We start from the raw sequence: 16515 nt of genomic DNA, 5'->3' as shown, positions 1-16515 counted from the left end.
ATGATTTAAAAAGAATGAGATTACTTTGGTGCTAACCTTGGCACTACAGTGAACATAATGATTGGACCTGACGATTTTCAGGTCTTTTCCAGCGAAAATTATTCTACAATTCTATAAGTGCCATGGGTTTTATAGATTCCTGTCCAGGACACCAGAGAGCTTGTTCTATATTTATAAAGGAGAGCTTACCAATAAACCAATAAAACTGAAGTTTTTCATCCCTCCTCCCCACAAGTCCTGACACTCCATGCATTTCTAGGCAGCAGTACTGGGGGAAAAAAAAAAGGTGGATGTTTTATGGGGGTGCAAATGCAGTGACCCACCTCCTGTGCTCTTGTGCAGAGTGTGTTACCTGTGGGCTACATACCTGTAGAGGGATTTGGAGCTGGCCCAGAGGCTGTGTTTAGGTCAGTGTCAGCACTGTAGTTGGTGTGGGATGTCTTCCAGCAGATGTGCATGTTAAGTCATCCACACCTGGTCACCTGTCCCTTTTATGGGCATCCCTGAGGCTTGCTGGAAGTCAGGGTGCTGTACTGCTGGCATTCCGGGCTGAATCAGAGGTGGGCTTCAGTCACAGTGCTGGAGTTAATTGTTTATAAAGCTGCTGAAAGTTCCTGACTAAATTTCATTTAAAAAAAAAAAAAATCTTTCCCTCTTCCTTTTTATTTCCTTCCTCTCTTATTTTTTTCTTTCTTTTTGGTTTTGGCTGTTACACTTGGCGAGTTTCTTTCCTAGCATTTGGAAATAATTGTTTTCTAAACGCTACCCAGGTTATCTGCCAAATTTAACACCTTAGAAGGAAGCAGGAGATGGGGGACGAGAGACCTACCTGGGAATGGAGTGAATGTTGCGAACCTTTACCAAATGCTAAAAAGGAAATTTCCCAAGTCCCAAGTATAACACCTAAAATAAAAACCACAGAGTTCTCGAACATTAACCGTGAAATATCACACACTATCATCTACATGGTAAAAAAAAATAAAATCATTTTGCCCAGCCTTATAACCTTGTTATTTCTCTACCAAATGATAGAGCATGTGTGGATTTTATATTACCTTTTTGTCTTCTAAGGAATGGGTATGGTTTGGGAAAGATTAGATTTTGTCTAGGTGTTATTAAAAAAATCCTACTGGTTCCTAAGAAAGCGGGATCAATCTGGCAAACTTTATTTTCTTACTTTTTTTTTTTTTTAAAGAAAATAAGAGCAAAGCACCACTGATGACACTGAATGTGACCTCATATTGTAGACTTTGCAGTGCTGTAATCAGCCAGGATGTCCTAAGTTACGGTGGATCATTGGTGGTACAGGAACAGGAAAAACTGTTTAATCCCTTCTCTTTGGTGGTGGGAAAGGGAAGGTAGCCCAAGGTATTGTGTTCCTGCTGCTTCTGATCGCAGCAAGCTTTGGCAGGGGCTCACTGCAGCTGAATGGATGTTGTGGCAGCTCTGGGATGGCTCTGAGATGTGTCTGTTAGTAGCAGAGTAGGGCTTGGGTAGGAAATGCAAAGCTTTCATGAAGAACAGCTCGGCGAGCGTAAGAAATCATGTTCCTTGTCCTTGAATGTTGGTGTCTGTAAGTGCTGGGGGTCAGCTGTGGCCAGTTGCTTTTTGGTCACCTTTGTGTTTGGTGCTGTCTATGCAAGAGCTCACCCTCCACTGGTACCTTCCAGCTGTAGGAGACTATTTCAGTGTCCCTGACTGCATTTAACATCTGTTTCTCATTTATTTGGCCACTTACTTTGGTCAGGCTTTCAGGTGGGCACTCAGACGGGGACATGACATGACAAGGAGCTTATTGAAGCTCCTGGCCACCTCTGCTGCCTGGCTGGGGAGCTGCTGGCTCCCGCTCAGGTCCATGTGTGCGGGGAAAATTGCAGAGTGTTGGATAACATTTCAGAAAGAAGGGAATAAAATCCCCCTTAAACCACTTTCTGTACCTTTTTGCTCTTAGTGTTTGTTTTTTATTCCCTTTAAAATGGTAATAGCTGTTTGGAAAAGGGAGCTGCCATTTACCATGCCTGGTACAATGGTACTTCTTTAGCTGCTACCATCGTGTGTCTAATAATACTATTTAACCAAGCAAATTGCTTCAGAAGTAGTAGAGAAAAATAAAAGGGGATATGTACTTTCATTACTTCCCTTCAATTTAGATCGTGCCTTTTTCAATAATTTGAGGCATTTTCCCTCAAATTCAATGGCATATTTTGCATATAACAACTTCTCTGTAATAGATACTCCATGTAATTTAGATGTAATTTTTGATATGTTAACAACTCAAGGGAATTTAATTAGGATTTGTAAAGCTTAACTGAAAGTTAAAAATAACCTAAGATGACAATTATAATAAGGATTACTGAGTTGCTATTGTTTAAAAGTTGAATTTTTCAAAATTAAGATGACTTAATTACATTGTAAATCAGCTGTTCTGTATGAATATCTAAGCCCTCATCTTACTTCTAGCTTGATTCTGCTGCCAGAGGTCTCTGGTGGCTGCTGAGAAAGACTAGTCTGTGCCTCTAACAGAGTGTGTATATATAGGACCTTTTCTTAAATCTCTTTTGCAGTGACTTGGAGGGGAGAATACGTCAGAGCAGAATATGCAGTAGTGGGGTCTTTTGACACTGGGGTATTGCAGGAACCTCTCCCAAAGAGACAAAATGTTCGCTGCAGCAGTTTCTGCAAGCTAGGTCACCTAATTATGGTTGAACTATGATACACACTAAAACATATATGCTTTTTCCTTATGGGCTTTAATAGAAAATGCTTTTTAAATGTAGACGGTTACCAGTTGCAGTAAAGTTTTCTTTCCATTAGTAAAGAGAACCCTGCTGATCTGAAAAGCTGTCAGGTCATCCACATACCAGCATTACATCAATTGACTTTTGAATATTTTTCCATTAGAAAAGACTCCATTTTATTCCCTTGCCGAAGTGGCAGACTTTCAGCTTGTGCGGTTTTTCCATTTATTGAATTTTGCAATAAAAGAGTTTCTGAAACAGATGTCAGTCATTGCTTAGTAGTGGGGCATTGTGACAGAACTGTTTTTGTGTTCTTAGCTATTTTATTTTGGTTTTTTTATGTTAGGAGAAATTCTTGTCCTTCCCCTCCCTAACTTTAATTGTTACTTTTAAAAGCCTTGAATAATTTTCTAACCTATAATCTGCTGTCAGAACAAATATGAGCACCAAACCCAAGTTTCATAGAAATATTTCAGACTGGCCATTGTTCTCAGCAGGAGCAGAACTGGATTTGATCTCTCAATTGTGAACCAGAAAGAAGGGAGTGGATGCATTACAGAAGCATGGTTCATATTAGCATCTTCCTTAGGGTGTGGAGTGGACCTGTTAACACTTTCTTAATGCTTAGATTTTATAGAAGTAGCTGAGTGTGGGTAATGAGTAGTGTCCAGTCAGATTTATTGTGCACTGCACAACTGAGCTTGAAGGGATTTATTTTTTTTCTTGCAAGAATCCCATTCAGGTAAAAGATGCAGAATAAGATTTTTGGATCCTCATAATAAATTTACATGTTTCATATACAGAGGCGTTTTAGGACAAATTGAATATCTTCAGACCGTTGGATGTTTGCTTGTCACAGATAAGCAAAGCTCTATTCACATTTCTGTATATATAAGGTATATATACACACACACTTAAAAAGATCTGATTTACATTTTGCTTATTCTTTAGCAGACTGTATTTGCCCCATGTCATTAAAAAAAAAAAAAGCAACCCAAATTTTCTAATGAGGATTTTAGTTGGGTTTGTTTGAATTATTCAGATGATTGATTCTAAATTTTAAGAAGGTCACATCATTTTATTCCAAAGAAAAATTGGCTCTGTAAGGAAACCAAATTTTTAATTGATGTCTGTTTGGGAGGTAAGCCTCTGTTAATTCATCTCAGTGCTTCACTGTTATTTTTAACATCAAAGAACACAATTTCCAAAGGTGAGAGAACACAAAGCATCCCATACTATTAATTTAGAAGGACTAGGACTGTGACCTAATGTAAACTTGAAGAGATTTAGTATAAAAATATCCTTCGCTTGAGGGCAACATTTTTAAAACTTTGTGGATTTTCTTTTTTATCCTGGCTCAATCTACAATCATATTTCTTTGTTATTATTTCCTCTTAGCATTAAAGTACAATTGACATTGATAGATATCGGGGAGAGGCTGTACTCCACAAAAAAGAAAAAAAAAAAAAGAAGAAAAAAGATGTGTTGTTGGCACAGAAATAGCAACGGTAGAAGAGTTCCTGGCTGCCTTTTATTCGTCTGCCGACAGCGAGCACAACAGGGCTCTCGCTGCCTGCTTTTGGCTCGTGTGGATTTGCCATAAACAGCTCGACTATGTATTTATTTTCAAGATCAATTCAGTTCATCAAAGATAACTGCTCCCAACTTGTGAATACTTGCTAGTGAATGGAAAGTCACAGATGTAAAGATCAGCTCTTCATTTCGTGCCAACAAATTAACACGGCACTGCGGTGCTGTCTTTTCCACAGGTGCGTGTGTGTGTGTACTAGGACTGACTGAACCTCACGGGAACTAATGGCCCGTATATAATTTGGAAGAAGAAATCTTCAATGGAAGACCCCCAGGGAATAAATGGGAAGTCAGTAAGTAAACAACTTGTCAGTCCTGAGGGGAAAAAAAAAAAAAAAAAAGCTTTTAAACTGGTAATTATTTTTGTTGCATCCAAGTGGCTGGGAAGTTTGCACATAGAACTATGTGCACATAGTATGCTTGAAAGCTACATGCACTCTTAGTGATTGGAAGCACTGAATGCTGAAGTTCATTGAGAGGTGGAGGCTTATACTAAAGCTACAGAAAAGAAGTATAGATTTAAACATATTTGTCTTCAATGACTTAAATTATAAAATGACGGTTGTTGCTTTATTTAAGAAATATTTAGCTTACTGCATTTATATTGTTGATATTTCAGTCTGTTAGAGTTTTCATCCCGTTATTTGAAATCACTTCTCTTTGCCTGTGAGAATATATGCAAATATTGCTTCTGGGAGGAGTGGGTGCAGTTCCTAGCTGCAAAATCTTGTGAACGATGGCGAAGTTTGTTTCTAAAAAATAATCTTTAGCCGCATTGTTGTTTCTTTTAAAAGCCTGTTTATAAAGTGACACTAGTAAGAAATTTTGAAAACCATCAGACATAGGTAATAATGTTTTAAAACAGTATTTTATGCACAGTCAAATGATTAGTGTGTGTTAGGATTTGTTAGTTTAGTTTGTGATATCACTCTTGCCCCTCAGTGAACATCAGAATGCTACATAAATGTTTTTATTCTGGACTGTTTTAACAAAAGTGATGCACATTGAAATTGCCTTATTTTTACCTGTTGTAAAAGAACTGCAAAAGTACTGTTTAGTAAATTTGATTAATTTTCACATTTTTTGTGGTTTGCTTATTTTCTACATTTGACAGTTCTCTGTATCATCTCACTCTTCCCCTTGTATAGCCAGTTACCCTCATGCCTGTGTTAGTTTTTTACATAGCAACAGAGAGGAAAGGACTGAGCCACCTAAATAATAAGCCTATCGTGTTTTGTGTTTTTGTGACACTTCTTGCCTAGTGTGATTTTTACTGTCTGGAGCAATATGGCTTTGATTATTTTCCAATGTTCATTTGTTCCACAGCCTGTCTCTATGTGTACATTGGAGTATTTATCCATTGCTGCTACAGCAATGTGTGAAAAGGACCAATTAACTCTGAGAGAAAGGAGTGGCCAGGGTTACTGACTGGTGCTAAACAGGGATGGTCCTCTTTCCAGTTGCAGTCCCAGAGCTTTCAGCACCACCCAAGCCCAGTCCTTGCTCTCTTTGGCATCAGGATTTCCTCTATGCATGAAAATCCTTTCCCTGAGGCTGTTGGGATTTTCTGTGGCTTCCACGGCTATACTGCTTTTCTGTATGCCCAGCATAACCTGAGCTTCATGTGCTGCAGTGGGTTTGGGCTGGGTAATTGTACTCTGGAGCTGTGTGTAATGACAAATGTAACTGTCACTTAACAGGAGTATTAAGGGAAATATTTATTCATGGCTTGGCACCACCAGCACTCCTGTTGGGGTTATTAATTCCATTCCTTCTTTTCACCACTTAGTCCAGAGAGCCTGTTAAATGGTTCATCTGCTCAGAATTTCCCTTCACATTACCCAAGTGGATGGTAGTCATGGTTGCTATCAGGATTATCAAAATCTAAACCAGTAACTGCTGGGTACACTTGCAGCATCAACAAGCACTCAGGCTTCTGTAATGGTGAGGTCTGGACAGCCCGGCGGTAGGTGACACAGGGCAGAAGTGCCACTGTGGGGTGGGACTCTTCTGATTCCTGTATCAGTGGATAAGTTTAAAACTTGGGGGAGTAAACTGGTGAATTAGGTCCTGCAATTAGTGCTCTCTTTATTTAATTCTTGATTAGATAGGCTGTGGTGGTTCCATCAGTCAGTTGACCAACACAGAGTTTTTTAAAAGCAGTCGTTGAAAGGAAAAATAGGCTCAGTGAAAATAAAGAATATGGCATGAACACTGGTTTTGTTTATTCTGCTCTGTGTGTGTGCATACAAGAAAGAAAGAAAGAGATGGTGAGGGCTAGATTAACACTCGACAATTACAACACAGAAACCAAAAGCTGTTTGGAATTTAAGGTGCCAAACAGATGTAGTGACTGCTAAAACCTGGTCATTGTCCATAGGAAAAGAAGAAAACTTTCTGACACGCACCAGTTGAAATGTACTTTAATTTTTGAACTGGCCAATGCAAACCATGCTGTGGAGGCAATTTATTTCAAGTGCACGTGGGCAAGGGAGGAGCTTTATTCAGCAAGTGAGAGTTGAAGATATATAATGTTTCAGAAAAGCAGAGTTAGATGGACAATGGGGGAAGTATCAGGAGAAGAAGAAAGGAAAGGAAAATGAAAAAAAAAAAGTTTACCAGACAACAGTACAGGAGAGTAGAGGGGTAGGTACTTTGCCTTTTTTTTTTTTTTTCCCGGATTTCTCTGTTGAGAAAGAGGTTGGTGTTTCACATGGGAATGCAGCCCATCAGTGTTAACATACATAGAGGATACCATAATAGGCCTGGTAGGCCAACTTCTGCTCTCTAGTATGTTCATACAGCTGAGGGGGGATTTTAGCATCTGAACAACAGTTTCATCACCTGGAGAAATGGTCCTAATGGTATTGTCGTGTGTTTGGTTCGTGTTCTGTATGAACAGATGTGTAAACTTGTGCTTGTAAACTTGGATGCTACATATGCCCTGCCTTTCTTTTACAATGTGCCTGAGGCAGAAGCATAACACAAATCTGAGGCTTTCTAGACAAGAGGGTATATATGTATTACCTTGCCTGGAAAAGTCACCAGTGTTCAGTTTCTTTCTTTCTGAGCCCGAAAAAGGCCTTCAAGCTTGTTTGCTAATGATATATGCACCTATTAAAGATGTTCAATCATGTTTTTTCAAGCTAATACAAGAATTCTTGAATCTTTGTAAGATGTGGGTTATTCTAATTTGCATCTTTGTGTTAATAAATTGGTTGTTGATTTCAGACCAATTTGTCAGTGAAGCAGACATCTCAGGGATAAACTGGGAGGTGCTGTTGACTCTCTTGAGGGACAGGAGGCCTTGCAGAGGGATCTAGATAGATAAGAGCATTGGGCAGTGATTAACAGGATTAAATTTGAAAAGTCTATATGCTGGATGCTGCACATAGGACAGTGTAAAGCTGGGTACAAGTATAAATGGGGAGAGGAGTGGCAGGAGAGCAGCCCTGCAAAAAGGGATCTGGGGGGTGTTGGTCCCAGCAGGCTCAACATGAGTCAGCTGTGAGCCCTGGCAGCCAAAAGGGCAAACCCCATCCTGGGGTATATGAAACATGGCGTTACCAGCTGGTAAAAAATATTTGATCATCCCATTGTATCCAGCATTGGTGCCGCCTCACCTGGGATATTGTGTTCCGTTCTGGGCCCCACAATTTCAGAAGGATGCGAAGGTTCTTGAATGCCTCCAGAGGCAGGCAACAAAGCTGGTGAAAGGGCTGGAAGGAATGTTCTGTGAGGAGCAGCTGAGGACTTTGGGCTTGTCTAGTTTGGAGAGTAGGAGGCTGAGGGGCAACTTCATTGGAGTGGAGGAGGGAAGAAGAAAGGAAGGTACTGAGCTACTCTCGCCGGAATCCGGTAATAAGACTCACAGGAATGGTTCAAAGCTGCACCAGGGGAGGTTTAGACTGGATATTAGGAAGCATTTATTTATCAAGAGGATGGGTGATCAAATGCTAGAACAAGCTTTCTAGAATGGTGATTGATGCACCAAGTCTGCCAGTGTTTAGGAAGCATTTGGACAATGCCCTTAACAATGTGCTTTAACTTTTGGTTATCCCTGAATTTTGGAGGGTATTTCTTCCCCATGAGCCTCTCTTTGGTAGCAATGTTAGGTTGTTATATAGCATAAAATACTTTTCATTCTTACCCTGTCCAGTCTCACAGTTGAAAATTCTTGTTACAAAATTATACACCAAGAAGTACTTTTCAGCATTGAGTATTTTTGATGATGGACTTTGCCCATCTGGAAAACAGAGCAAAGACTCTAAGGCCCTCAGCAGTCAAGTTAGATCCAAACAGTGTGTACCCAACGAGCCAAGAAAGGAGGTGCTAGTAGTCTGCTTCAGCAGTTAGTCTTCTCCAATTCCCCCCACAGCCCCCAAACCTCAGTTTTGGGTCAGTGCTCTGGGCAGCCTGGCTGCATACTTCCAACTTCTTTCTCTTCCCTGCTGATCACCGGACACCGCGCTCCTTCTTACCCTGTGCCATGTAGCGGGGAATGGCACTTGCACCGAAAATTCGCCTCAAACCTCTGCTAAGGGCAAGATGCAGAGCAAGGAGCTGGTTTCAGCAACAAAAAGCGGGGGTGGGGGATGGTGGAAAAACCAAACCAAAAAACATTCAGCACCTGGCTGCAGCAAAATAATGAATTTTGCAGCAAACATGCGAGATTCTGTGGAATCTTGGAAAAACGCCAGGCTCCACGACCACAGAAATGCTGAGTCCATGGGGCCCAGACAGAGATGGCTGGGGCAGTTCACATCTCTCCGTCTTTGTTTCAAGCTCGTTCCAGTCTTACTGAGGCATCAGATTACACTCTCTTCACATTTTCAAGGTTATCTTCACTACCAGAAGGGCTAGAAAGTTCATTTTGTATCGCGGCAAGCTGCGATTTGGTGGTGTGGCTCCAGAGGCCATCGCTGCAGTAGTGGCATGGCCATGCTTGCAGGCCTGGCTAGTGACAGCCAGGCTTGACCTCTGGGTTTCAATACCACCATCAATGGCAAGTTTGCTGTGACCTGTTTGTCACTTTGGGGAGCAAAATCAATGAGGCAAATGAGTGAAGGTAGAAGTATTTTATCTTTGTTTGAAAACTCACAGCATCGTCACCTGTGAAAATCATGGCATTGATGCTACCTCAGTTTCTCTCAAAGGCTAGCACAGCACTGTGCTCTCTTCTGCTTTCCTTTCCTATTGTGAAGAAATGTGTAACACACTTCCTCTGGGAAAGCTCTGCGAGGCAATAACCAACAAGCACCATGCAATTGCAGTCTGTAACTGAGCCTATAAAATGTAATCGCCTGCACCCTTCCCACTCCTCTTCCCCTCTGTATCTGGTATTAGTAGCATATTGGAAACATAAAGCACAAAACCCACTTACAACACTTGGTAAGTGTCAAAAATCATGAACAGCCAGAACTAGCTGATGTATTTTATTTCCTCAAATTGAAATGAGCTGCTGTTAGGCAGTCTATGGTAACTGTTCACTCAGTGACTGTTGGTAGAATTTTTTGTTTAAAAACATTTTAGCAAAAAACCTCCTGAAAATTGTAAGCTGTTTGTGAACTGTTTGAAGAGCAAACCTTATACATTGCAAACTATTAATTCAATTGTGTGTGCAGTAACACCATGGAGGAACCCTTGTTGCTTAAAAAGTACTTTTCTTAATTGGTGGCAGAAACCCTGCAGTGCCTTAGGCAATGATGCTTGCAGCACTCACAGAAGTACTTCTACACACAGTTCATAGTGTTGGACCTGTTCATAAGTCTCTGCAGAACTGGAGCCTAAATTTCATTCATTGTGGCTTGTATTTTTCACGAGCATTTATAATTTTCTGCCAATGATACCAGAAACTAATACTGCCACCAGTGTACTTCCTGGTGTATTTCCCGTACATGCACATCAGCACTGACCTTACAGTCCTGGCTTTAGGCACGGGGCAGAGACCTTGCAGGGATTTAGTTGGGGTCTGTCCACAGATACCACCACGGATCTCAGCTACAAACCCTCTCTTCCCCAGAGAGCTGGATCTTTGTCTTTATTATGGTGTGAGGCATTTTTAGATTGTCTTATAAAAGGTGGGTATATATATGGGTATATAAAAAATACACAATCTGACTCCTTCCAGCTGCTATATACGTGCACTGTATACATACTGTTCTGCTTGAAGTCTCATCTTGAAAGACTTGATGAAGTTGTAGCTTAGCCCTTAACAGTAAAAAGCAAACTGCCAGTGAAGTTTATTTTCTTTTTTACTAGGTTTTCTGGACCATTGTTCCGCTCGAGGAACCATGTTTGTTAGTTTTGGCTCTCTGACTTTTCTTCCTTAAGGATAAACTCTCCTTAGGCAGTTGTGCAACTATGCACTAGAAGACTGCATAGCAGTTTATTCACAGCCCAAGCTCCAGCAGAATTCAACTGTGTGACTTCCTGGCTTAAGCAGGGGTGCATCCGTAATGTAAATACCTACTTGATTTTGTGGAAAACCAGGAGGTTTTGTGTTTGTTCTTGTAAAAGATTCCTGCTGGAAGCTTAGCTTTAAAGTTGGCATCCAGCCTTCTCTGCTTTGACTAGGATACTGATCTGATTTTGTGCTTTCATGGACATTTTTATATTTCAAAATTTTTTAATTCAACATTAGCTTTGCTTACAAGCTACAGAGCAGAATAAAATCACATTACAAACATTGTAGTATTAGATTTTATCACCATTTATTTCTCCTCGTCTGCCCAGGGATTTCTACGTGTTCAGTAGAACTAATTTGCAGTCAGACACTGAGGTCTTCTAGAAGGCCAGCAGGCTCCACAAACTAATTTATCCAAATAACCAATCCCTCATAGGCCAACTGTAGAAGGACACCAAAATGGCCTAAGCAGGCAAAGCCCCCTTTTGAAGTCTGGAATGTTTTGACTGACTTGAAACAGGCGGCAGGAATGAAGGGATAATTTTCAGTGACCCATGGGACTTTTTTGCCATTTTCAAATATTAGGTAAAACAAAGAGAAATTGCTTGTTCTAATTTAGAAAGACTTAGCAATCCGGAAGGTAACCAGACTCAGAATTGAGTATGAAGGTATAGAGCTGAAGTTTACACAATATATTGAGGGTTTGCATCTGGGTGTATAGTATTTACACACCCACACATACACACACTGCTTTACTTACATATCCACATGCCTAAACTGTTTTTTGAATGTAACTTTCATAACAAAACTTTAGTACAGAGTATATATGCAATATTACATGAACTACCTTAAATGCTGTTCTTAAGTTCATATGGTTTTTCTTTAAACAATAATTTTTAATTTGAAGGATGTGTTCCTGTTGCTTCTTCAAAAACAGATACTCAGATGTCAAGACTTCCATGATGTACCTGTTTTCTCAGACACCCTGTCCTGCTGCCATTCAAGTAAATGCAGAAATTAATATAATTTTAAGCGAGTTTTCTAGTCTACAGTAGTCTTGCAGATGCAAAGGGGAAATATTTTGATACGTACATAAACACAATTTTCTATGAACAGTTACAGGGAGATAGAAATAACGTGAATATTTAGGAATAAAATTGAAACATGCAGTAACTTCATGTCCAGCTGCCTGAATGTGTGATGCAATCTCATGGATTTGAGCAATTTCTTTAGAGACACACATAAATTTTGTCTCAAGTTGACCATTCAGATTTATGTAATAGGTCCAACCCCGTATTTAGCAACACTAATGACACAGACCAACTCCAGCTCTCAGCTTTGTCCCCATGACACGGACTCACAGGTAAGATGGAGTTTCTTAGCATAAAGAGTGTTGTCTGTAAGGAGGAATCACTAAGCCAGTAGTGAAGCTTCTCCACCCATGCTTAATAGAAGTGTGTTTCCTTAAAACAGTATTGGCAAGGATATTTGCCACCACCAACTCACCCTTTTCCTTCTGACATCTTTGGTCGTTCTTGGGAGCTGTACAGCTATAATGCTCATAGTTAAAGGAGAGGGTAAATGCCATCTCCTGAACTCTCACAGTACGATTACAAGTTTCGGGGTCTGCAGAGCATTGCTGAAGGGCTCACGTGTGTGTGGTGATAACTTTGTGGATGGCAATTTTAAGCTGGCATTTTAAAGTTGACAGTTAAAGCTCTATGGTACTTGGTTGGGCTATGGCTATTGCTGGTATCACTCCTACATACACAGCAAACTCCTAGTTTTAGTTTATTATTTTACATGGGATACTGAAATATAAGTCCTTCCCAATTCCAAATTTCTCTGAAACATTTCTGCTTAGCATGGTCCTATGGTAACAGACAAATACGATAGAAAGACAGAGAAATCCTGTTTAAGTGCAGTTTTCAATCTTATATATACTGACCTCAGATTAGTGGATTTCAGAAACATGATGTTTAAATTAATGCTTTTTTGGTGTGAGTGTATTTATGTGTGTCTGTGTGTGTGTCTGTGTGCATGGAATGTATTACATTAAATTAAGTTATGTTCCAGCTTTTACTTGAAGAATATAATTTTGTTAGTAGTTAATAATGTTAATGCCAAGATTTTCTCATATTATGTTTACATATATTGCTACAGTAAAATCAAATTATATTTTCTAGGCATAAGATTAGTCAGTCAAGGACCTGTTTACAGCAGGAGAACTTAAAAGTCAGAGTTTGTAGGAAAGAGATGCTTCTCTATTTCTGTCTGCCTTGCTTTAGCTGTGTTGTCTAGACATCCCTTGAAGTCACAGACTCACTGGTCTTGTGGTCCTCATGCATAGCACAGCAGCAGAGCCTGGCAGTAAGTGGGGAGGCTTCATTGGGGTTTCTCATGAATAACATAGAATTTGTCATTTTGACATTTTTGGCATTCAAAGCCTTATATTCTGCCACAAGCATTCTCATATGGTGAACTTTCCATTGTACCAACAATGCACCTATACAACTGTGCAGTGCAGCAGATGGGAGAAAATTTCTTCTGAGCTCCTGTGGTGATCAGCTCATACCCTGGAGCACAGGATTTCATTATCCTAATTATAATTTACAGAGCTATAAAAGTTGTTAATGGTCATGAGTCAATGAATGAAATTGCTTGAAGATAAAAATTATGCTTTTTTTTTTCTCAGTCTATTTTAAAAGGAGGAAGTAAGAGACAAAGTAATTTCGGGCCGACTTTCATGCTGTCCTTATGCAGCAGAGTAATTTAAAAATATAATCTAAAAGTTACATTTGGGTAAAATGAAAGGGGATTAAAAGAAGATATATCTTTTAGAGTAAGCAGTGCTTGTAGATTCAAACTTCTGCTCTTGATGAATGTGTGTTTAGTACTGTAGATATTTTTAGGAAAGTAAGCACAATCTATTTTTTATTTTATTTTTCTTCTTAATAATTGGACATATTCTTCATGTTTGACCATCCTTTTAGGCTTGTAAATAATTTAAAAGATCTAAAAGTATCTCTGTGTTCAGAATCAGCTAGTTAAATGCTTATATGCCTTGCTTTCACCTTCAGTTATTTGCACATGAGAAAAGAATCTAAATTTAGGGATGTCCTATTTTACTTCTATATTTATAATCTAGTTGGAAGCATTAGTGTTTTTGGAAACAAGGTGTATTTAGTGGTATGTTGATAGGTACATCAGGTTTGTGTAATTTGCGACAATATTTTGGAACGGGAGAACATGTAAGATCTATGTTTTTCTCTGGTTTTAGTAAGTCACTGTAAAAGCAAAGTGGCACATCAAGCAGGTTTATATAGTGCAGACAGTGCATAAATCCTCTGCTCAGTCCCTGGAAGGGCTGCCATTATGCTTTCTATAAAGAGAAGAGAAGCACACTGCCAAATCCTTGCAGCACTGGACACCAGCTCTTTCTGTTCGTAGCTTGTCTTGTTTATTGTTGCTCAAAGACTGTCTTATTTGCCAGCACTGCATCTGCTTTTGATCGTCAGGACCAAGGAGCATCTTGCACTGGTAGCTGGGCTCTCCATCTTCTCAATTTCTTCTCCATCTGCAATTTCATATAAAATAATTGCATCCGGTGAGTGTAATTAATCTGGCAGTATTTTGGTCTGACTAAGGAGAGTTGAAGACAATAGCTACTCAGACTTCAGGGGCTGGACAGGAAAACAGGAGCCTTGTGTTTCAGCTTGAAGAACATTTCAGATTTGCCCTGGCAGAGAAGAGCAAGAGGTATGTTAAGTGCCACTACATTGGGCTAAACAACATAACTTAGCTCACTGTTCTGCCTTCAACAGGGACTGGCATCAGACATTTAAAGAGAGTAGGAGAAAAAGAGCAAACCCTGCTTTTGATAGGGTGGAGACTACATCCAAACCATTAAACTAATGCTGTCCCTTGTGAACTTGCTTTTGATTGGACATGTTTATGTTTCGAGCCTCTGTAGTGATGAGTTACACAAGTTAATGATGTGTTTTCTCAGAAAGTCTTTTTTGTCATTTTACACTTGCTGGCTAATAAATGCAGCAAAAAATATGGGGGTGTTAAGTTTTCCTGACATGAGAAATAATGAGTTCTCAATATGTCTTCACTTCCTGGAGAGTCATTCCTGATTCTGTAGACTTCTGTTGTTTTCACGGCACCGAGCTCCCTCTTCCAAGCTGAAGAGCCTTGGTTTTTCCTGAGGCTGGGGATGGGCATTGTGTGAGAGCTTCAAGATAGGAGCACTCTGCCTTTATGGTGTTTTCTGCTTTACTCTATATTTCCTTCCTAATATTTTTTAACATTACATTCACTCTTTTGACTGCCACTGGCCACTGAGCTGTTTTCAGAAAATTATTGGCAACAACTCCAAGATCACTTTCTTGCGAACAGGAGTTAATTTAGAACTTATCCTTGCTCAGCCTCATTTTGAGATCTCTTTTTCTATCAACAAAGAATTTCACTGGCTGTTGTAGTGTGTAGTCACCATGATGGCAGTTCTCCTTAGGCAGCTTGGCTTTGAGCTGGACTAAGTAGTTTTGCAAATTTATAACCTTGCTTGTTTGCCATCTTTTCCAAGGTATTTATGTTTAATAGAGTAATTCCACTTTTAATAGTGGAATTCCACTAGTAACTTTGTGAAAACTGCTCGCTTGTTCTCTTCCATCTTTGAAAAAGTAATTAATGAAAAACCTTTTATTTTACTTTTTGACCATTTGTTTAAGAGCTTTTGACTTGTGAGAACTTTTCAGAAATCTAAATATATTACATGAACCAAATCATCCTTACCCAAATAATCATTAACTCCTTACAGAAATGCTAGTAGTCTTGAAGTTGTGACTTGTTTTTACAAAGCCATGCTTTCTCTCCCCATTACATCATGTTCCTGTGTGTCTACTCATTATGCTGTTTATTATAGCAGCTGATTTGATCATGCTTCCACTGTTTTAGTGCTGTTGGGTAAACTCTTGGGTCTGGGTGTTTTCTGCCTCTTCATTTTGTTAACCTGCCCCAAAGTCTCCTCTGCTAATACTTTGGTTTACAGTTGTTAAAGTCTTCTCTTCTTGCATAGTGAGTATCATGCAAATAATTACTTTGGCTTTACTGCAATGGTCTTGTCTTGATTGAGCATTCCTTTATTACCATAGGCAAACGTTGGCTTTTCACATGCTTTTCATGAAGTTTTTACATTAATCTGAGCCAAAAGCAAATGGTTCTTCAGGGTTTAGTTTTGTTGTGGTGGGTTTTTTTGTTGTTTGTTTTTTTTTGTTGGTTTTTTTTTCCCCCCCTACATTCTTCTGGGTTTGCATTTGAATCTACAGAACTTAAGCCCTTTTTCAGTTTCAGGTATTCAGCTGTCATGTATGGCACTCAGCCTGTGTAATATCTTCAGACCTTCAGCACCTGCTCAGGTGAAGCCTGAGTCTTTTGCAGCTCTGCACAGGTCCTATACTGGTGTCTAGGACATCTAAAATAGCACTAGAGGCTTTCTCTGGGCATCAGAATTGCTTGCAGTGACTTTTTATTTTATTAGTCTTCTCCTGTTTAGTAGTTTTGTCTTTTTGTGCTCTTGTTATCTTTGCAGAGTATAGAGTGAATGTACTGTTGCAGGTCATTCACCTCTTCCAACTGTTGCTGGCTACTTTGTATATATAAATCCGTGGTTAAGTGAGATCTACAGATTGCATGTGTTATGTATAAGAATACAAAACCAGAAAACATGGGGGATTAATTGCATGTTGACTTCTTGGTGGTACAGTTATAAAGCACAAG

The 16515-nt window shown here is 39.6% G+C and overlaps 1 protein-coding gene across 4 annotated transcripts in view; it reads left to right on the top strand.

Moving 5' to 3' along the window:
* The first annotated feature begins 4123 nt into the window (after positions 1 to 4123).
* Positions 4124 to 16515, top strand: part of EYA1 (EYA transcriptional coactivator and phosphatase 1) — a 147654-nt gene continuing 135262 nt past the window's right edge. For 3 of the 4 annotated variants that reach the window (XM_051611626.1, XM_051611624.1, XM_051611625.1), the window contains exon 1: positions 4124 to 4621. In XM_051611626.1, coding sequence (XP_051467586.1) covers positions 4589 to 4621 — 33 coding nt within the window. In that variant the 5' untranslated portion in view covers positions 4124 to 4588. The remainder of the gene's footprint in view (positions 4622 to 16515) is intronic. The other variant, XM_051611623.1, reaches the window with a different exon arrangement.

This window comes from Apus apus, chromosome 2 (assembly GCF_020740795.1).
Source record: "Apus apus isolate bApuApu2 chromosome 2, bApuApu2.pri.cur, whole genome shotgun sequence".
NCBI classification, from domain to species: domain Eukaryota; kingdom Metazoa; phylum Chordata; class Aves; order Apodiformes; family Apodidae; genus Apus; species Apus apus.
This window is presented reverse-complemented; position numbering and strand designations above follow the sequence as displayed.